At 38.5% G+C, this 19888-nt stretch overlaps 1 protein-coding gene across 1 annotated transcript; it reads right to left on the bottom strand.

Moving 5' to 3' along the window:
* Nucleotides 1-1698: 1698 nt before the first annotated feature.
* Nucleotides 1699-19673, bottom strand: tie1 (tyrosine kinase with immunoglobulin-like and EGF-like domains 1). Its single transcript, XM_060867528.1, has 22 exons — nt 19482-19673; nt 17652-17945; nt 17458-17568; nt 16909-17064; nt 16659-16790; nt 16357-16497; nt 15563-15691; nt 15318-15463; nt 14988-15132; nt 13560-13718; nt 13309-13446; nt 12125-12415; nt 11796-11986; nt 11460-11670; nt 11232-11342; nt 10262-10452; nt 9538-9651; nt 7533-7603; nt 6615-6655; nt 5526-5622; nt 5284-5383; nt 1699-3885 (listed from the first exon to the last, which is right to left on the bottom strand). The coding sequence occupies exons 1-22, from the start codon at nt 19522-19524 to the stop codon at nt 3814-3816; spliced, it is 3084 nt and encodes a 1027-aa protein (XP_060723511.1). The 5' UTR covers nt 19525-19673; the 3' UTR covers nt 1699-3813.
* Between the last annotated feature and the right edge of the window lie 215 nt (nt 19674-19888).

Raw genomic sequence — 19888 nt, 5'->3', positions numbered from 1 at the left:
AATTCCTCACAACATTCCTCCTTTTTCAGCTTCCACCACTTAGTTTTCTTCTCTATCTTTGACCTCTTCCTCTTACAGACCATCAGAGTCATCCTACACACCACCATCCTATGCTGTCTGGCTACACTCTCTCCCACTACCACTTTACAGTCACTAATCTCTTTCAGATTGCCTCTTCTACAAAGGATGTAGTCTACCTGTGTTCTCCTACCTCCACTCTTGTAAGTCACTCTATGTTCCTCCCTCTTCTGTAAATACGTGTTAACCACAGCCATGTCCATCCATGTCCATCCATGTCCATCCATCCATATGAGGCATTAAGTATACATCATATTTTTGACACCACATTGAATTTTCTAAAATCTGAACTGACCATCTCTCTTGGCGACTGAAATCACTGAGCTGGAACAGTCACTTGCTACTCCTTGATTATATTTTTGTGTTTGGGCAAACAATAGGGTTGACTGTGTACCACCACCCCTGGGGGTGTCTCAGTGTGGTGGTCTATGTAATTAGTGTGATCAGGGAGCAGGAAGAACATGTCGGAAATTTCCCGCTGCAACCTGGCAACTTCTGTAAGTTGGGACAGTGAGAGGTGGTCCCCACAAGGGTTCTCGCTCCCTGGAACAATAAGGGTAGCCTGGGTTCAGGAAACAGATCTCGGGGGAATTGGCCTCCATTTCCATATAAAAGGGACAGAAGAGAATGGGGAGAGATGGCCCTGAGAAGTAGAAGGGCCAAGTGCTCCTCTGGCAACCGGACTGCCTCATCCAGAGATGCTGGATAGTGGCACTGAACCTATTTTACCATTCCATCTGGTATTCAAGCAACAAACTGCTCCAACACCACGAGATCAATCACGCTTTCCACAGGCATCCTGGAGCTGCTGAGTGAATATAAACTGACGGCTGATGTCCTAAAACACCAGTGAATGTAAGAGCTGCCTCTGTTTTGGGCTACAGCTTACCTACTGCAAAATCATCTGCTTCAGATCTAGGCAATACAGCATGCTGATGAAGGGGAGCTGTTGAGCCACAAGCTGGGCTTCCCCGGGTAGAAGTGGTAGCAGCTGCCAGTCTTCTGCCTGGCTTGGATGTGGGCCTGGATGCGCTGCTCCTGCTCTATCCGCAAATTCAGGAGCAATTGATATTTGGTGTTTGGTGAATGCTGGACAGGGTCTTACCAGTGTAGCGAATTCAGAATGTTTGGGAAAGAGAAAACCGGAGGCATCTTGGGAAACTCAAAATGTACTTTAGTTTGTTTTTTGCACTCACAAACACACTTTCAAATACACAGCTCTGTGTGCTCAGATCTCTCCTCTGGCTCTTGTCTCTTTCTCTTTTCTCATTGCTGTAGCTCACTGCAGCAGAGAGCAGTCATTAATACAATTAGCAGAGCAAAAAAAAAAAAAAAAAGAAATGTTAAATGCCCCTAACAGTTTGACAGATCTGGAGCATTTTTCAAGACAGAGGGGAATTTTCATACCCAAAAAAATTCAAGCTGTATTATTAACAAAATGTGTGTTGTGGTTTGTATTTTCATTTTTTTAAAAGCACATTACATCTGTTATAAAAGTTCCTTGTATAATGTATACAGTTTACACAAAAGACCTGAGAATGCTGGACATTATAGATGTAACAGAATGCAAATATATTATGCAGATTGAACTTGTAATGTGTTATGAACAAATACAACTACTTATAAGAGGTGCACAATTAATTTTTTATTATTTAAAAAAAATTGCACATGGTATCTTTCCAGTGTTTTCCAGTGTACGAATATTTGGAGCACATATGTAGAACATAAACATATGTAGAATCAGATAGTGGCATTGTGTTACACCTCATCTGGACATACTTTAGAAACAGCAAAAAAATAAAAATCTACTGTCAGATAGATAGCTATCTATTGCAATCTAAGCATTTCTTAAGTTGGCATATAAATACGCAAAAATCTTGAATAACAATGATTAAATAAAAATATGGGTAGAATGAGCTGTTTACAGAATGATGATTTGTTGACACCTCTAATGTATAGATATAAGCGTGTGTATGTCTAAGCAAGAGTTTGTGTGAGATTGTGGTAGTGGGAAGGAAACTGAGTGTCCTCAGCTTGACAAGTCCAGTGCATGTGGTTTAGAGAGGAAACCTTCTGACAGATCACTGAGCTGCAGAAGGCGAGAGGCCCAACTTCGACTGACAGTAGCGAAAATGAGAATAATGTGTGTGTGTGTGTGTGTGTGTGAGACAGAGAGAGAGAGAGAGAGTGAGAGAGAGAGAGAGAGAGAGAGAGAAAGGTGAAGGTATGGCCCAGGGTTGGGGTGGGAGGTGTTTGGGGACGGGGCAGGTTGTGGAGGGAGAAAATATGTTCTCTTTTGTTTGCTGTAACCAAAACCTCCAGATGATTTGTGTAGCAAGTCATTTCCATATAAAGGTTTTATTTACAAAAATTAAATGAAATCTATGGAATTCCCAGTTCTTTTTTTCCAACTGTACATGTGATTGACGAATACACACATTTATGTAACTGGTATCACTTCCAGTAAAGGCATAGAAAAGGTATTTGATAAGATGTTTTCTAAGCACGATTTCATTATTCATAATGTCTACATAAAACCTGCATAATCCACTTAAACATTTATAAAGGCTTACAACAGACGAAGCGGCCAGAAAGACTTCCTACATACTGTACATAACTAGGGAAACTGTTCTTTCTGTTCTTTAAAGAAACTGGCACAGCTTCTTTTGAGACAGAGAGGCATAGCCTGCCAAGTGAGGGTTAATTTGGAAAAATTAATATACACGAGTACGTTTAAAGACAGTACTAATATCACTGATTGTGACAACTTGCTGTATAACAATGCTACCTAGTGAAGATTTTAGGAGTACTACACCATTAAGCTACTTTTGTGCTTATAATCCACTGTGATACAGTATATACACAGAATTGACTTGATTCACACTCTAAATGCAGTTATGTATGTATTCTCTGGCTTTTAAAGTGAGTTTCATATTAAAACATTTTTTGGCTTATATATCATTTGTTTTACAATCCCTTATTGCAATGTTATGACTCTGTAATATCAGAGCTGTAAATTAGTTCTTTGGTCATAAATTAGCAAGCCTGCTTTCATGTTTATCATGTAGCATGATCACCATTACGTGACTTGGACATACCAGGGATATAAAGTCAGTGACACTGATAAAGACACATAACTACATAAAGTTTACGTAGGCTATGTGAGCTTATAAGGGTGTCATGTAGATGCATCATGTGTCATGTGTGCCTCTTTACAAGCATATGAAATCGAGCTCAAATCTACAGTATACATGCAGTACTAAAATAACTATGGTACACTTGGTTTTCTGTCATTACATTAAGTGCTACATAGAACGATGTCCATCTGTATGAACTGCATTGATATGTTTTTCCATAGCAACAACGTTACAAAGCAGCTCATTATGGAAAACAATATATTCACAGAGTTGTCAAAATCCCCACAGATCCCAGCAGGTACAGGTACAGCAGAAATGTGATCTCTTTTAAACTCCCTTTTTTTGAGCATTCAAACACTGTCATCAAGACAACCAGTGTATTGACAATGAATTGAGATCATCCACAGGTTAACAGAAGGGAGTAGGGACCCTACAAGTGTCCTTTCACAGTCTTTCCTCTACAGCCCATGGTCCTTGGAGAGTGTCTCTTCTTTGAACGATGGAATCGAACAACAGGGGGTTGGCAGTAACGTATGGCCCTGCTGTGCTGAGCCTCCCTCGGATTGTGGAACCTGCTGGAATCTGGGGGGGCAAGTAGTCAGGCCTCTTCAGCAGTGGCATCTATTCCGGCGTAGGTAAAGTTCTCAAACAGAGCCATGTTTACGTAGGCCTGTTCGGAAATACACAAAGGAGTGATGTGTCAGGTGATGAACAGATAGATAGAGAGTAAAATTGCACTGCATCTGACTAGCAGTGTTAGAGAGTAGCTATACACATGTTACTGTGACGTTACTGTGGAAGTGCAGGTATGCTCAAATGCTGGATTGTGTATACACAGGGCAGCACTCAAGCGCATCCCTGCCTCCACAGTTACGATCTTAATTACAGATTTAGTATCAAGGAAGAAGCTGAGATATTTTCAAAATACAGCTAAAGGCTACAGAGAATGGATTCATCCTGTGATCATAACGAGACTATTAAACATCCATGGCCTGATTGTTTCAGGTGTATGAGGGTGATGCTTTACTTGGCAAGGGATTTACATTTGTTTGTAACCTACATAAGCAAAACTGTTAGCCCTGTTGACTTTATTTAGCATATAAATGAGAGCAGTGCATGAAATGGTTTTGTGATTATTGTCAGTTAAACAGCCAGTTAACTTGGTGACAGGTGTTGAGTATTTCCTGTTACATTAATGTAATAAAGCAGTGATTTATCAAAATTGATAACTGTCTTGATGGAGCATGATGGCTCTCTGACTTATGTCTGTTTTAGCATAATAGCTAGAATCAGCCAGTTTAACCCTTGTATGTTGTTCGTATTTGTGTTACTCGGCCAGTTTTTGGGATTTTAATTCAACATAATCAAAAATTTGATGTTAAAATACTCTACAGATGTTTACTTCATCCCAATTACAAGCAATATAAACAGCATATATGGTTAATATTTGCCCTTTACCTTTATTACATCACATTTTTTAATTAAAGTGCTACTCGTTTTTTGTTGCTTTTTAATAAAATGTAATAAAAAAAAAGAAAATCAAATTTAATCAAGTTATGAGTGGAAAAAAATCAACAAATTTACAAGGAAGCAAAGTTTTTCAAAACTATTGATGTTTATGTATACGGGTCCCACAGACCCGAACATCATACAAGGGTTAAAATAACAAGCAAACTTATGTGAAACATATTATTCATATTGCCAGAGATGCCAAAATGCAGCTATTTAACTCACTGTTTTATGGATTTGCATATACCTTTTAAAATGAATTAATTTTCTACATATTGGAAACAAACATAAAAATAACCAAGAGTTGCTGTAGCTTAGCTATTTTAAATCATGAGTAGATAGATTGTAGTTTTATTAAATTACTAAGTAGATTCTACAACACTAAGAGATATGTGGCATCTGAATTGCTCATTAGGGAGAAATTTAAATTTATAATTTCCATCCTGAATTTATATATCCATGAAAGCCTGCTTTGTGACAATTTCCATTGTTAAAACTGCAAAATACAAATAAATTTGAATTGAATTAAAATGAAATGAATTGAATTACTGATTCTTACCTTCCTTGCCTCTTGCATCCTGTTCAGCTGAACAGATATCTGAGAAAACGGCGGCCTTTCGTAAGGCCTGTCTCTCCAACACTGTCTCATCAGCTCATACCTGGAAAATATTTTTGGTTCAATGTAGCAGCAAGGAATCATTGGTTATGTCTCAGTTTGTTTCCATTACCAATGGATGCTACTGCAAAAAAAAATAAACTTGGACAATAATGGCATTCTTAGCACAAGAAACAAATCCTTACACTTCATCATCACAGTTTCTGGGCTTTTCCATCCTGTAGCCCTGTGGAAGCTTCTCGTAGAGCTCAGCACAGGTCATCCCACAGTATGGAGTTCCTCCTGTTGTAAAACAGTTTAGTACATTACATGAATCTTAAACAAATCTAAAGGTCCCAAAGTCAGAGTGCATTAACATTTACCAATTTTAATTTTAATTCTGCTTCGTCAGAAGTTGTTGATTAATTGTCTATAACAGAAGCTCGTACAGTGGTGATGGCTTCAAGACAGCACAAATTTATATTATTTATGTTATAATTTTTTACATGGATTCACATGTGGGACAATCTATTTTTACAGATGTCCGATGATCGGTAAGTTTCCATTCACAAACGATACCTACCGTTTCCGGCTTGTCTGACTTGACGTTGTGTTTTTGGATTTGTTAATGTGTTTTTGGATTTGTTAATGTTTATTCGGATTTGTTAACGTTTATTCAGATTTGTTAATGTGTATTCAGATTTGTTAATGTGTTCTTGGATTTGTTAATGTGTATTCGGATTTGTTAATGTTTATTCGGATTTGTTAATGTGTTCTTGGATTTGTTAATGATTATTCGGTTTTGTTAACGTTTATTCAGATTTGTTAATGTGTATTCAGATTTGTTAATGTGTTCTTGGATTTGTTAATGTTTTCTTGGATTTGTTAATGTGTATTTGGATTTGTTGTTTTGTTTTTGCATTTGTTGTTTTGTTTTTTGTTTTTGCATTTGTTGTTTTGTTTTTTGTTTTTGCATTTGTTGTTTTGTTTTCGGATTTTTTAACGTGTTTTGCACTTCTCGGCCACCGTACATCACAGACCTAAAACAAAACCCTGTTGTTTTGTCTTATTAACTTCAAAAGACAGAGCAAATGGAGAGGCTAGTGTGGGAATGGCAGCTGTTATATTTTAAGTTAAATGTAACTAGAAATGTATATTAAAATCATAAAAATTGAGTGTGTTTCTGTCTGTTTCGGGCTGCTTGAGTCTACAGATAGTTTGTGTCTGTTGCAGTTTGCATGTATGAACTTTTTAATGGAGGCTGTAGGAATTATAAAAACACAATACAAACTTACCTAAACTTACAATCTCCCACAAGAGCACCCCAAATGACCAGCTGCAAGTAACAGAGAGAGTGTGGAAGAGAGACAGGATCAAAACCAGCATCGGAGTTCATGTCTTTTATGTATAGACCTCAGAATTTTAATTTCTGTGTAGTCGCTAAATAAAAGTTTCTTTTATTGCTTTATCATTACATACAAGACATCAAGTAAACACTTAAATGCTCCTTTTTCGACATCATCCTATGTTATATCCTAACATATTACACTCACGTGTTTGTTATTACTTAAATCATAAATCGTAAAATTATCTAGAACACACAGAGCAAGTGTTGTCAAGTCCTGGACTGTGGTTTGCATGCTGTTGTGTTTCTGCTGACCAAACTACTCCAGCCACAGTTCTGCTTGGCATCTGTACAAGATCCTCTGTTATTTAACTCAATTATGTAGCTGTGTTCAGCTAATAACACATCTAATGTGCCCTAGAAATGAAATAAACCTGAAATTGAAACTTGACAGCTACCCATGTGTCCTGCAAAAGCCATTCGTTTGCATGTATTACATTAGCAACTTCAAACAACCAGTTCTTTCTTTGTCCATCTTGTCAGTACAGCAAGTTCTTTAGTGGTTAAAAATAGGGTTTTAAGACAGTCGTTGTGGCCTGGTAGCACTAGCTGCTTTGGAGTTTCCTGCCTTGTTATCAGTTCCTCCCTTCTTATTTATCAGTTACCCAGTGACCAATGGGAGAGGGATACAGACAGGATGGTCGCAGAATGATTTGTTGTTTTGCACTAAAACCACAGCATGATGTGACACACTGCTTTTGCATTAACCGATACAGTATTCTTAAGAGAGTTAAATTTCACAAACAGTCTGTGACTAAAAAACAAACCCTGAGAAAACAGCTAGACATTTGCGAAAAAAAATACTTACACATCACTTTTTGTGGTGTAGACACTGTAATTAAGGGATTCAATAGCCATCCATCGTACAGGAAGTCTCCCCTGAGGAAAGATGAGTTGGTTAGTAAGGTTTGAAAAGATTCAAAATCTAATGTGTGATGTAAACATTTGAAGTTTTTTGTTGTCAATGAAGTAACATTATGCAAGATTTAAGGTTAATCTGGACAAAAATATGATGTTTTTCCTCTTATTGGAAAGTGTATGTTATTGAAGGATAATATATACAGTATATAGAGGTTGTAAATCCATGTGTGGTTTATGACAGTGCTGACATGTCATATATGAAAATTGCAGTAGGCAGAGAGAGAGAGAGAGAGAGAGAGAGAGAGAGAGAGAGAGAGAGAGAGAGAGAGAGAGAGAGGGTGTGAGAGAGAGAGAGACAGAGAGAGAGAGCGAGAGAGGGTGAGAGAGAGAGAGAGAGAGAGAGAGAGAGAAAGAGAGAGAGAGAGGGTGAGAGAGAGAGAGAGAGAGAGAGAGAGAGAGAGAGAGAGAGAGAAAGAGAGAGAGAGAGGGTGAGAGAGAGAGGGTGTGAGAGAGAGAGAGAGAGAGAAAGAGAGAGAGAGAGAGAGAGAGAGGGTGTGAGAGAGAGAGAGAGAGAGAGAGAGAGAGAGAGAGAGAGAGAGAGAGAGAGGGTGAGAGAGAGAGAGAGAGAGAGAGAGAGAGAGAGAGAGAGAGAGAGAGAGAGAGAGAGAGAGAGATCAAAATCTATAGAGTTTTTTGGAGGACTGGATAGTTTCAAGTTAACAGCAAACTAAATGATAAAATACAGCTGCTACAAAATTAATACTAGCATATCTGATCTGGTCTATTCTGATATTCTATTGGCTCACAATCTGTTTTATATATATATAAATAAATATATATATATACTACTAGGAGTTCTTATGAATGGTATATTTCCCTTTCATTTCCTCTTCACTGAATTACTTTTTATTTGTGTTTGTTTTTTTTTGGACAGCAGACGTTATTTGGAAAATTTAAGTCAGTTAAGGTGATCCCTGTTGGCCGCTAAGCTCTTTATTAGGAACAACTCACTCATGCAATTATCTTCTCAGCCAATGAGACCAATCATGAGTAATTTTCACATTAATATCAGAATGTGTTCACAGTGATTTTGATCTGAGAGTTTAATGAGAATGGTGCAAAAAGAAAACCCTTCAAGTGAGCAGCAGCTCTGCAGATCTTGTTGAGGAGAGACGTCAAGAGTGAATGGCCAGATTGGTTCTAGCTGACAGAAAGGTAGTTACAGTAATTCAGGTAAACACTCAGGTAATGCATATGTTTAACTTTGAGGTGGATTGGCTACAATGGCAGAAGACCATGTCAAGTTGCACTTCTGTCAGTAAAGAACAGAAATCTGAGCTGTAGTGAGTATGTGCTCACCTAAATTGGACAGTTAAAGACTTGAAAAAAGATCTTGAGACCTGTTGAAGCTCAAGTTCAGCTGAGGCACACAGATGGTAGGGTCAGTATGTGGTGACAACAACATGAACCCATTGACCCACCTGCTTTGTGTCACAGTTCATGCCAGTGGAGGTGATGTAATGGTCTGGAGAATGTTTTCTTGGCACACTTTGAGTTCATTAGCACAATATAAATCATCGCTTGAATACCACAGACTATTTGAGTACTATTTGTTTCTAGTCATGTGCATCCCAGCAGGATAATGCACCATGTCACATAGCAAAATTTATCTCAAATTGGTTTCATAAACTATTATGATTACAATGAGTTCAGGTTCCTCAGTGACTTTCCCAGTCACTGGGTCTGAATCCAATAAAGCACCTTTGGGTGGTAGAAAAAATGGTAGACTTACAGCATTAAAGTGCACCTGAAAAATTTGATATAAGTGACATAACTTTGTACTGATCCTGACATTAGTATTTTGGGCTGTTGATCGAGCATTTCATCGCTTAAATTTTCACAATTCTGAATTTCTCATTTTTTTTTTTTACAAGTGAAAATACTTTACTCACCATGGTCTTTTTGACATACACTTCTTCTCCACGTGAGAGTCCAAAATCAGCAATTTTTGCCACCAAATTTTCTCCAACCAGTACGTTTCTGGCTGCCAGATCTCTGTGAATAAACTGAAAACACATAATAGTTTAAAGTGAAAAATGGTACTACAAAATTTAGGACAATATTATTTGACAGTATTTAATTCACTCATTTTCTACCGCTTATCCGAACTACCTCAGGTCACGGGGAGCCTGTGCCTATCTCAGGCGTCATCGGGCATCAAGGCAGGATACACCCTGGACGGAGTGCCAACCCATCACAGGGCACACACACACACTCTCATTCACTCACGCAATCACACACTACGGACAATTTTCCAGAGATGCCAATCAACCTACCATGCATGTCTTTGGACCGGGGGAGGAAACCGGAGTACCCGGAGGAAACGCCCGAGGCACGGGGAGAACATGCAAACTCCACACACACAAGGCGGAGGCGGGAATCGAACCCCCAACCCTGGAGGTGTGAGGCGAACGTGCTAACCACTAAGCCACCATGCCCCCTATTTGACAGTATTTACAATACAATATTATGAGATCATTACAGATTAGAAAAAGTAACGTGTGAGTGCTACAGTACATTTCTACTCTGTAAATGAGCACTGTAAAATTGTTAATTGCTTAGAATTTAGAATTAAAATTTAAATTGTACAGTAGATAGTGTGTGCTATCTGCTTACCTGTTTGTCACTAAGGTAATGCATGCCGGTTGCTACATCTGCGGCGAACTGAAGCAGCTGCTGTGAGGTGAGTGTAGAGGCAGTGCCATGTTCTTTAGCAAAAGCTGGATCCGTCTCCAGAACACGGCTCTTCCTCAAGAAATCCAGGAGATTCCCATAAGGAGCATACTCAATAGCAATATACAGGTAACCTGAGGAGAAAAATTAAAAAAAAAAACAAAAACAAAACATGAAACATACAGAGCAACATGCGTGATAAAAGAAAATCTCAAGAGCTACTTGCTGTTTTATTTTTTTTTACAATCACTGATGCAATTTTTGTGATAAACTTTTTCTGTCAATATTAATATTAATTGCACATTTTGCATAGCTTTATCCTATAATCATTTACTTTCATTATAGTTACAGCTCTGTAAGTTTTAGCAAAAATCTAATCACATCACTTCAAGTAAAAAAAAAAAAAATTTCAGTATCTAATATTATGGAATTATCTGTCAATATTCAGATATTGTATGTAAACACATGACAGGCTTTAAACTACATTTTCTTTACTGGTTATATTTTTGGCTTATTGTGTTGCATGATATATGTTAGGGATAAATAGCAACTTAATTTTAAGCTTTAACATTTTTATTCTATGATTCTATGTTATACTTCTGTGAAGCTGCTTTGAGACAATGTCCATTGTTAAAAGCATTAAAAGTTAAAAGTAGTATTAAAGCTTTGTAATTCATTTTGCTCAATTACTTGTTTTTTAGTTTAAAAAGTCACATGAAGCACACAAAAAATAACTTCGTTTTCTTTCACATTGGCCTGGCATTGAATGGTCAAGTCAAAAGTCAGAGCATGATCATCAGCATTCATTAACTACAATATCATTTCAAAGTTCTGGCAATAATTTAGCCTGAATTCATCTGGTTAACTAGACAGTATATAGGAAGCTTGCTTGGCCAATAGGTGGCACTCTTACCTTTGTTTTCACAAGCTCCTAGAAGGTTAATAATGTTGGGATGCTGGCCCAGCTTGCAGAGGACCTCCAGTTCCCCAGCGAAGTCCCGGTGGTCATTTTCTGAGGCAAATTCTGCCCAAATAAACACATCACTATAAAACAGGCGTATATAGAACAGTGCCGCTACTGCATGCTTATCACTTCGATATGAGCTTTGGCATGCATAGAAGTTTGAAATGTGAGCCTCACCTTTAAGCATTTTGACTGCAGCACTCATTTTGGTTCCATCCTTCTTGATCATTGCTTTAATGACTTGCCCAAAATTCCCTTCACCAATAACATCCTCAAACTTGATGTCCTCCCATTCCAGAATAGGGTAAGTTAGAGGTTCCGAGATGGGCTTTGGTCTCCGAGTCAGTGTGAGAGTCCCTGAGTTGAACTGCAAAATGGTCTCTTCTCCCTTTGCATGTATAGGTGTTGTGAAATATTAGCCAAAAATCAGACAGAATGTATGCTAAATGGCTAAAATGTCTAAAGGTTGGTCAAAAGTGAGCTTTAGGGTTTTTAAGAAACGTGTACACTCACAGATCCGGATTGGTAGGTGAATGTGCGTTTGCGTTTGACAATAGATTTGCGTATGTAGAAGAGGACCAGTAGTGCTAGAAGGATGGTGACACAGGTAATTGCTACTGAGCCAATCACAGCCCAGAGTAGCTGATGATCCTCCTTCTGAGGCCTTCCAACCCCCTGAGTAGTTGGAATGTAGTTGGCAGGGCCTGATGGACACATTATCAATGAACATCAACGTCTGAACATATAGCAATAACATATATTAAACCATATATTAAAAACATGAGTTATTCTATATACAAATATAACGTCTCCTGGTTTAATTATTTACTCTAATAGCATACCATCGGCTTGAGTTTTTGCTTGCACAAATTTGCTCCACTCCCCAGGCACCTTTGTGAAAGCCCGCACACGAAACTGGTATAAGGTGCTGCCATTTAATGCTGTCACATCCTTGGTGGTCTTGTTTCCATCATCAGTGTCCACCAAAGGGTGTTGGCTGACCTTGCCCACTGGTTGGTATTCAATGACGTATTTCACAATGCCTCCATTGTGATCTTCAGGGGGCTCCCAACAAACCTTAACTGTGCTGATGGACAAGGATTTAGCCTGGACATTCCGTGGTGAAGAGGGACCTTGAGTGGGTGAGAGAAAGAATGCCAGGGTTCTTTAGGCTAGCATGGCAACATATAGCACAGAGTTTGGGTATTCCACTAGAATATGGCAGATGTTCTACCTTTTTGTTGAGTGCAAAATAATACAAAATATTACACCCCCACACCCCCCCTTTGCTAGTTCAACTTCAATAACAACTATCTAAAGGAAGAATGATGGAGAACAGAGATTATGCTCATATCAAGGGCACAAACCCAAACGAGTAATTCTTGCTAAATCAGTTGCAATCCTCAATTAAACAACTGACATCCTAGTCTGTACAATACAATCCTTCCAATCCAGCTAACAGACATATAACCCATTTGAGGACAAATATCACTATTCGCTCTTATTAGCGACTTTAATTGACTGATAACTGACATAAAAAGAGTTGCTTTACACTTTCTGTTGAGGCTTGTAAGATACGGCTTTTAGGCAAGCCCATGGCTATCACAGCTGATCAGCATCTAATTGTTCTGGCTGTAGAGCTGTGCTAAAAAGCTAATTCATCGTGATGTTCTGCTCCTTCTGAGAGCAGGAATGAATCTCCAGCTTGGCTGTGGCCTCTAACGACAAAGAATAGGCAGTCAGAACATGACTGCTGCACCTAACAGAACACCCTAAACTTAAACCCATTTAAAATCCATATCCTGTAATACATTATAGGCAACCAAGGTCTGACTCACCAAAAGTCACAACCTTGATTCAGACACTGGATTCAGTTAGTCACAAACACCAAAATAAATTTAAATCTCTGCCTCTTTAAAAGCTAGAGGACCACCAATAGACGATATGGCGCTGTCTATTCATAAACGATTATCCGGAGGCTTTCCTTTAGACCCGTCTCAGCTCATATTTGTCATAATGAACTCACCTAGACATTCAGTCTCCATGATAGCCTCTGGACCCAATGGTCCCTGTCCTCCATCTCCTGGCCGGGTAAGCTGCACCTGGACCTGATATTTGGTCATGGGCTTTAAGTTCATTAGTGTAATAGGCTCATTGTTGTACACTGAAATTGAAATCAAAAAGAACAACAAAACAAGAAAAAGACCTTTAGTATATTTTAGCCTGTGTAGTAATGTATTGATTACTGTAAAATTAATGAACATGACCATTTCCCACCTATTATTGTAGACCAGGTGTGTTCTGACTCCACAGGCTTATAGAGGATCTTTATAGACGAAATGGGTCCATCACCACTGTATTTCTCCACAGGCTTTACAACTATCTGTTTGCTGTTCTTCTCAATCAGTTTTGGAGGAGTGGTTGGACAGGGGGGCTCTTGTTAAAGATATATGAAAATAAGAGTTATTCCATAATTCAGCAAACTCACTCATTTTCTACCGCTTATCCGAACTACCTCGGGTCACGGGGAGCCTGTGCATATCTCAGGCGTCATTGCTCATCAAGGCAGGATACACCCTGGACGGAGTGCCACCCCATCACAGGGCACACACACACACACTCATTCACTCAATCACACACTAGGGACAATTTTCCAGAGATGCCAATCAACCTACCATGCATGTCTTTGGACCGGGGGAGGAAACCGGAGTACCCGGAGGAAACCCCGGAGGCAAGGGGAGAACATGCAAACTCCACACACACAAGGCGGAGGCGGGAATCGAACCCCCAACCCTGGAGGTGTGAGGCGAACGTGCTAACCACTAAGCCACCGTGACCCCATTCAGCAATCTATTGCCCCTTTTCCACCGAGGCAGTTCGAGTGCTGGTTCGGAGCCAGAGGCTAATTTAGAGTCAGTTCTTTCTGTTTCGACAGCCAAAGCACCGGCTCTGAACCAGGAAAAGTGGTTCTTAAGTAGCACCAAAACGTTGCTGGTCTAGTCTTAAGAACTGCTTGTGTCAGGGGCTGGGGCGGGGCTGGAGGCGGGGCTACGGTTAGCGCATTTGATAATGTAGCTTAAGTATACTAATGTTTAATACTTTTTTACTTTAAGCACACATTATAGTAAGTAGCTACATGCTAAGGCTACCTTTTTTCTGTGTTAATGATAAAATAACGTTATGTACTTTCTCGATTACAACCTCTGTTTATACAGATTACATGGAGCTGCACGTACACGTTGGATTCGCCACGTTTGGATGCCAATGTAGGTTCACAAAGCCATGAGCATTAACAGTAAAGCAACATCCACCATTGTTGATGTGTTTGTGTTTGCCGCTGCTGCGCTAAAGTTGCTGGGACACGTGACACGTATACAGTGACGTCAGACTCGACTCTGTGACGGCTCTCTAGCCGGTGGAAAGGCAAACCGGTTCTTAGAAGGTTCGCCAGTGGAACCAACTTTGAACCAGCACCAGTGCTAGCTCTGAACCAGCACCCGGTTCTTTTTGGTGGAAAAGGGGCATATGTATTCTAAAATTTTAGGTCACAATTAGTTCAAAATGAGTAAATGTAAATGTAAATCACAGTAATTTACAGTTTTGGTATCAAACTTTTATTTTTATATCTTACCATGGCTATCCACACAAATATAAACATAGTCATGATTTGTTTGGTTACCAGAATCTTATATAAGTAAGCCTTACCTTTAACAGTCAGGTTGAACTTACAGAAGTCCTGCCCACCCTCTGTTGAGACTCGACATTCCCAGAGCCCCCCATCCTCAGGAGTCAAGTTTGGAATCACAAAATGAGCTGTGCTCTTGTTTGCATCCATTGTGATGTGGGAGGCCTGTTGAACCAGAAATGAAGAGAATCTTATTTAGTACACAAGCTTTAATAGAGAATGTCCACATCTTCCTAAATAAGTGTGTTAAATCAATTCATTTTATATATCTCTCATGAATCAGCTTTATTAGTACAACATTAATGATGCTTTGCTACATAACATTACTATTAGGGTAATCTGTTCTTAACCTTAAGGACCGTGCTGTCCGGCTTGCGTAGCTCAAAACTGGTATGACTGGGAAGAGGATTGCCTGTGGAAGAGCATAAGATTTTTGGGCTGGAGTTTAGGTTAAACTCCAGGTTCCTAGCCATGTCAAGGATTTGTGGAGCATGATCTGCAGGAACATATCAAATCATACACTGTTACATAAAGAACAAATACATTCCAATTTACAGCTCCAGGTCAATAGTATGTAGAAACAGTAAGGCCTAACCTAGCTTCTCACAGTGTTGTCCTCTCCAACCGGTAGGACACTGGCAGCCACTGAATCGACTACATTTGCCCTTGTTCTTACAATTGCAGCTCAGACGGCAGTCAGCTCCATACAATCCCTCAGGACAAGCTAAAAAACAAAATCAACATTAAGAAGATCCAGAACCATTCATTATCTACGTATTTATGTCAATACACCATTCATGTCTATAGCTTTTTACCTGAAATTTAATTTGGTTTATTTTGAAGATGAGATTTCAAGAAAAAACTATTAGAGCATTAGATAATAAGCTAATACCTGAAAATATTACTTCGTAGAGATTATTTCTAGTGCTTATGGTCATTCTGCATACATTATATTGAACACTGATACTTCTGAGCCATTTAAATACTGCAACTTTAAGATGCATATTTATATTTGATCCACAGGACAGGCTTTACCATTAACGTTATAGGTGTTTTGGAGAGAGATATCTTACAAAGATCCAATTCAGCCATATCCTGCACATAATATTTGACATCATCATCTTTATTAAATGATCATTTTGCATTTTTATTTAGTAGGTAAATTGTTTTTCACTGTTATTATTAACTTTGGAAAAGAGAGAGTCTTTAAGCCCGCCCAATGAGTCACCAATTATATGACACTGCTGGAGCATTAACCACTATGACTAAACTGTTTCTTTCTGGGATTTGAATTTTCAAGATTTCCATCAAGCTCAGAACCACAATCACTGACTGTTGCTAAAATTTCTCCAGTAGTCATTACTAAATGTATTAACCCATCAAACCTACGTTTGTTGCAGTGATGTCCATGCCAGCCACTTGCACAGGAGCAGCCATAAGGCTCAACAAGGCAGAAGGTCTGACCCTGGCATCCATTTTCTGCCTTACAGGATTCCTGGCAGTTTCGCCCAAACATACCCTCTCGACATGCTACAAGCAACAACAACACAAAAGGCACTTAATACACATAAATCAACTTAAAATGCACTTAATTCACTTATAAAACTTGCTAAAGTGCTTCTGAATTAATTAGGTGAGTAAATTTTTGGTTTATAACCTGAGCCAGTGAACTGATTTCTGAATCTGATTACCTGTCTCACAGCGTGTCCCCATGAAGCCTGGAGGACAAACACAGTCTCCATCTTTGTCATGACACACACCACCATTAAGGCACTCAGGACATTCCTTGTCACATCCTGTTCCCCATTTGTTTTTCGGACAATCTAGATAAACAAAAATGACAAAATGATGTTAGGAATAACAAACACATTTCCAAATGAGTGTTGAATCTACATGTACACTTTGGATTAAACACCAAATATTAAGATATGACTACTATACCGCGAACAATTAGATGCATCCAGGCTCCAAAGATGGGGCTGTCTCCAACGTAGCTTGCGCTGTATATCCCCGCATTGCTTGGCATAACATTATTTATGGTGAGAACTGCAGTCCAATTTTCAACATCACCCCAGTTGGTCATGTAGTAATAATTTCCTGGAATACACAGTATTTCATTCATTAATTTATTCATTCATTTATTAGTTTGTTCATTCATTAGTCCATTCTCCTAATCATTCATTTGTTCAATTATTCGCTACCAGGTTATAGTGTTCAGGTCAGGAATACACCCTTTGGATTGGATGCCAGTCTAGTCTCAGTGCACCATGCACACATACCGTATATTTATACACTCATTCAGAACTAGAGCCCATATACTGTATTTATGTGCATGTGTGTTACAAGAACAACATATTTAGAGTACTTATTGAAAAATGTTATAGAAATAAAAATTGTAGTATGCATCTAAATTATGCATCTATACCTGCAATGTGAAGACAACTTACACTGTACAACAAGTGCAAATATTTGCATCTGTGAATCCCTTACCGTTAAATTTCCATGTGACATCTCTTTCCTCCGTGCCTACCACTTCCATTGCCAGATGTACCGTATCTCCTTTATTAGTCACAATGGAGAGCCTCTGTGGTCTGAGGTGACCTTAAAAAACAATATAACCAGATAAATCCTCTTCTCTTGCAAGGTTTCCAAAAAAATATTTATCCACCTGTAAAGACATTTACCTTTATTGTAGTTGCTGATGAGTGTGACAGTGCTCTGGTGTTTTGAACCCTGCTTCAAATGGCAGTAAAAGATGCCCTTATGCCCCATGCCACTGAAACCAGAAGCCAGCACTTCTCTAGAGTGAAGCTTTTGCACGGTGAAAAGAGGCTCTTTTGTCATACGCATTATGCTGTTGTCTTTTCTGATGCTAAGCTCTAATCCATCAGCATTACGCTCGCCTGTGATGCAGTAGAGAGCAAAGTGCTGTGAAGAATTACTCCCATTTGACCTCAGTGTGAGATCCATGACTGCATCTGGAGAGGGTATACACACATCATAATACATTTTTACCTCTGAACACCTGTGGACTAAATATCTAATACAGGAGGTAAACTTTTGGGCACATATTTTATTTAAAACACGCTATAAACATTAAACATGTGGCTTTAGGAAAAAAATTAAGTCAGGTTATGTGTTATACATTTTTCACACATTATGAACATTTCCTATGTAGTATGTGCATATTCATTTTCATGATTTTTTTTCATATGATTTGTTCCTTTTTGCATGTAAGTCATATGGTTTTCAGATGAGACATTCGCACATGAATTCTTTCCCCCACATATTGCGATCACATATTTTTCGCATTACGCCCCATGTGCGCCTTCTGGGTCCAACATGTGGATATGGTCTTTCAATCGCTCTTCATGTGAGATGAGTGAAATGTATATGATTTTTCTGTAAGGGTCTGTAAGTTTTTTCTGTAATCCAGACAGCAGAATCCAATCAGGTGACTGTGTTCACCAAGAGTATTGGCCCTTTTTGATTTTCTGTAAATATATAGTCCAGTTTATTGTTAGCGATTTTAGTTCGATAAGCAATAGAATTTTTTAGGTCATGTCCACACTAAGGGTGCTTCTTTGCAAGTGTCAATGAATGGGGCTCCTCAACACCATTATATAATTATGGATGAAGACTAGAACAGACTTGATTCTAAAGTAATTAATTTAAAAACACAGTTGTGCTCATTAACCTCTTGCCATTGCTTCACATTCCCAGACCACGTGGCAAGAACAATACCAGGAAACATGGATGAGCCATAGGCGCCACAACACAGTTAGTATAGTAAAAATAAATTTAAAAAACATTCAAGCAAAGCATGAATAAATAAATAATTCTAAAAAATTATTATTATTTAAAATAAAAAATTCTAAAACAATGCTGAAACTCTTCAAACTTAAACCCTACATGAAATATGTTTATATATACCTAATAAATATAATCAACTGTTTAAAAAATTATACACCAAAATGTAAAACAGCTGTGTAAGCTTAACAAATTTAAAATAAAAACTATAATATACCCATAAGAACACTGAATACATAGTGACTAAAACTAAAAGCTATTAAAATCTATTTCACTGCTCCATGTCTAAGTATATTTACACAGATCCGTGTAATATTAGATTCAGCTCCAGATGAAACTTCTTCGGCTTATTGTGGAAACACAGAAATGTGTTTTTGGTGCATGTTAGAAGCCTTTCAGAGACATTTTTGTGATATTTGGCAAATTAATACTTTACCCCAGCCACATTTTTCACATTATTGGCAATATCCTTGCAATGTTGGCACGGTACTTCAAACAAGAGCATATGGTAACCTTTAAAATTTCATATTTACATAGTTAATGGTGTAAATGATGTTCATATAGTTCATAGTTAATGGTGTAAATGATGTTCATATAGTTCATAGTTAATGGTGTAAATGATGTTCATATAGTTCATAGTTAATGGTGTAAATGATGAAACCTTTAATAGCTGAACATTATGAAGTTTTATGTAGTCAACTTACCTGATGTGCTGAATAAACACAAAAGGCTGATGAGGTAAATCATTACTTAAATCCTGATTTTCTCTTTGGAAATCCAAAATAAAATTATCCAGTTGTTTTAGGCATCAGAAATAAACACATTCCAGTTGAGTATTGCACATTTCCCAAGTGAGGTATAATTCTCCGTCACAAGTACTGTCCTATCTGTTTATGTTTCACATCCCAAAACTCAACTCACCACTGCACTCTACACAACTCAGGGTGGGAAAGGAAGGAAAAGGCGGAGAGAGAGAGAGAGAGAGAGAGAGAGAGAGAGAGAGAGAGAGAGAGAGAGAGAGAGAGAGAGAGAGAGAGAGACAGAGACAGAGAGAGAGAGAGACAGTGAGAGAGAGAGACAGGGGAGAGAGATAGAGAGAGAGAGAGAGAGA

Source organism: Tachysurus vachellii, chromosome 4, assembly GCF_030014155.1.
Source record: "Tachysurus vachellii isolate PV-2020 chromosome 4, HZAU_Pvac_v1, whole genome shotgun sequence".
NCBI classification, from domain to species: domain Eukaryota; kingdom Metazoa; phylum Chordata; class Actinopteri; order Siluriformes; family Bagridae; genus Tachysurus; species Tachysurus vachellii.
The sequence above is the reverse complement of the archived record's forward strand: the minus strand, read 5'-3'. Positions and strand labels throughout refer to the sequence as shown.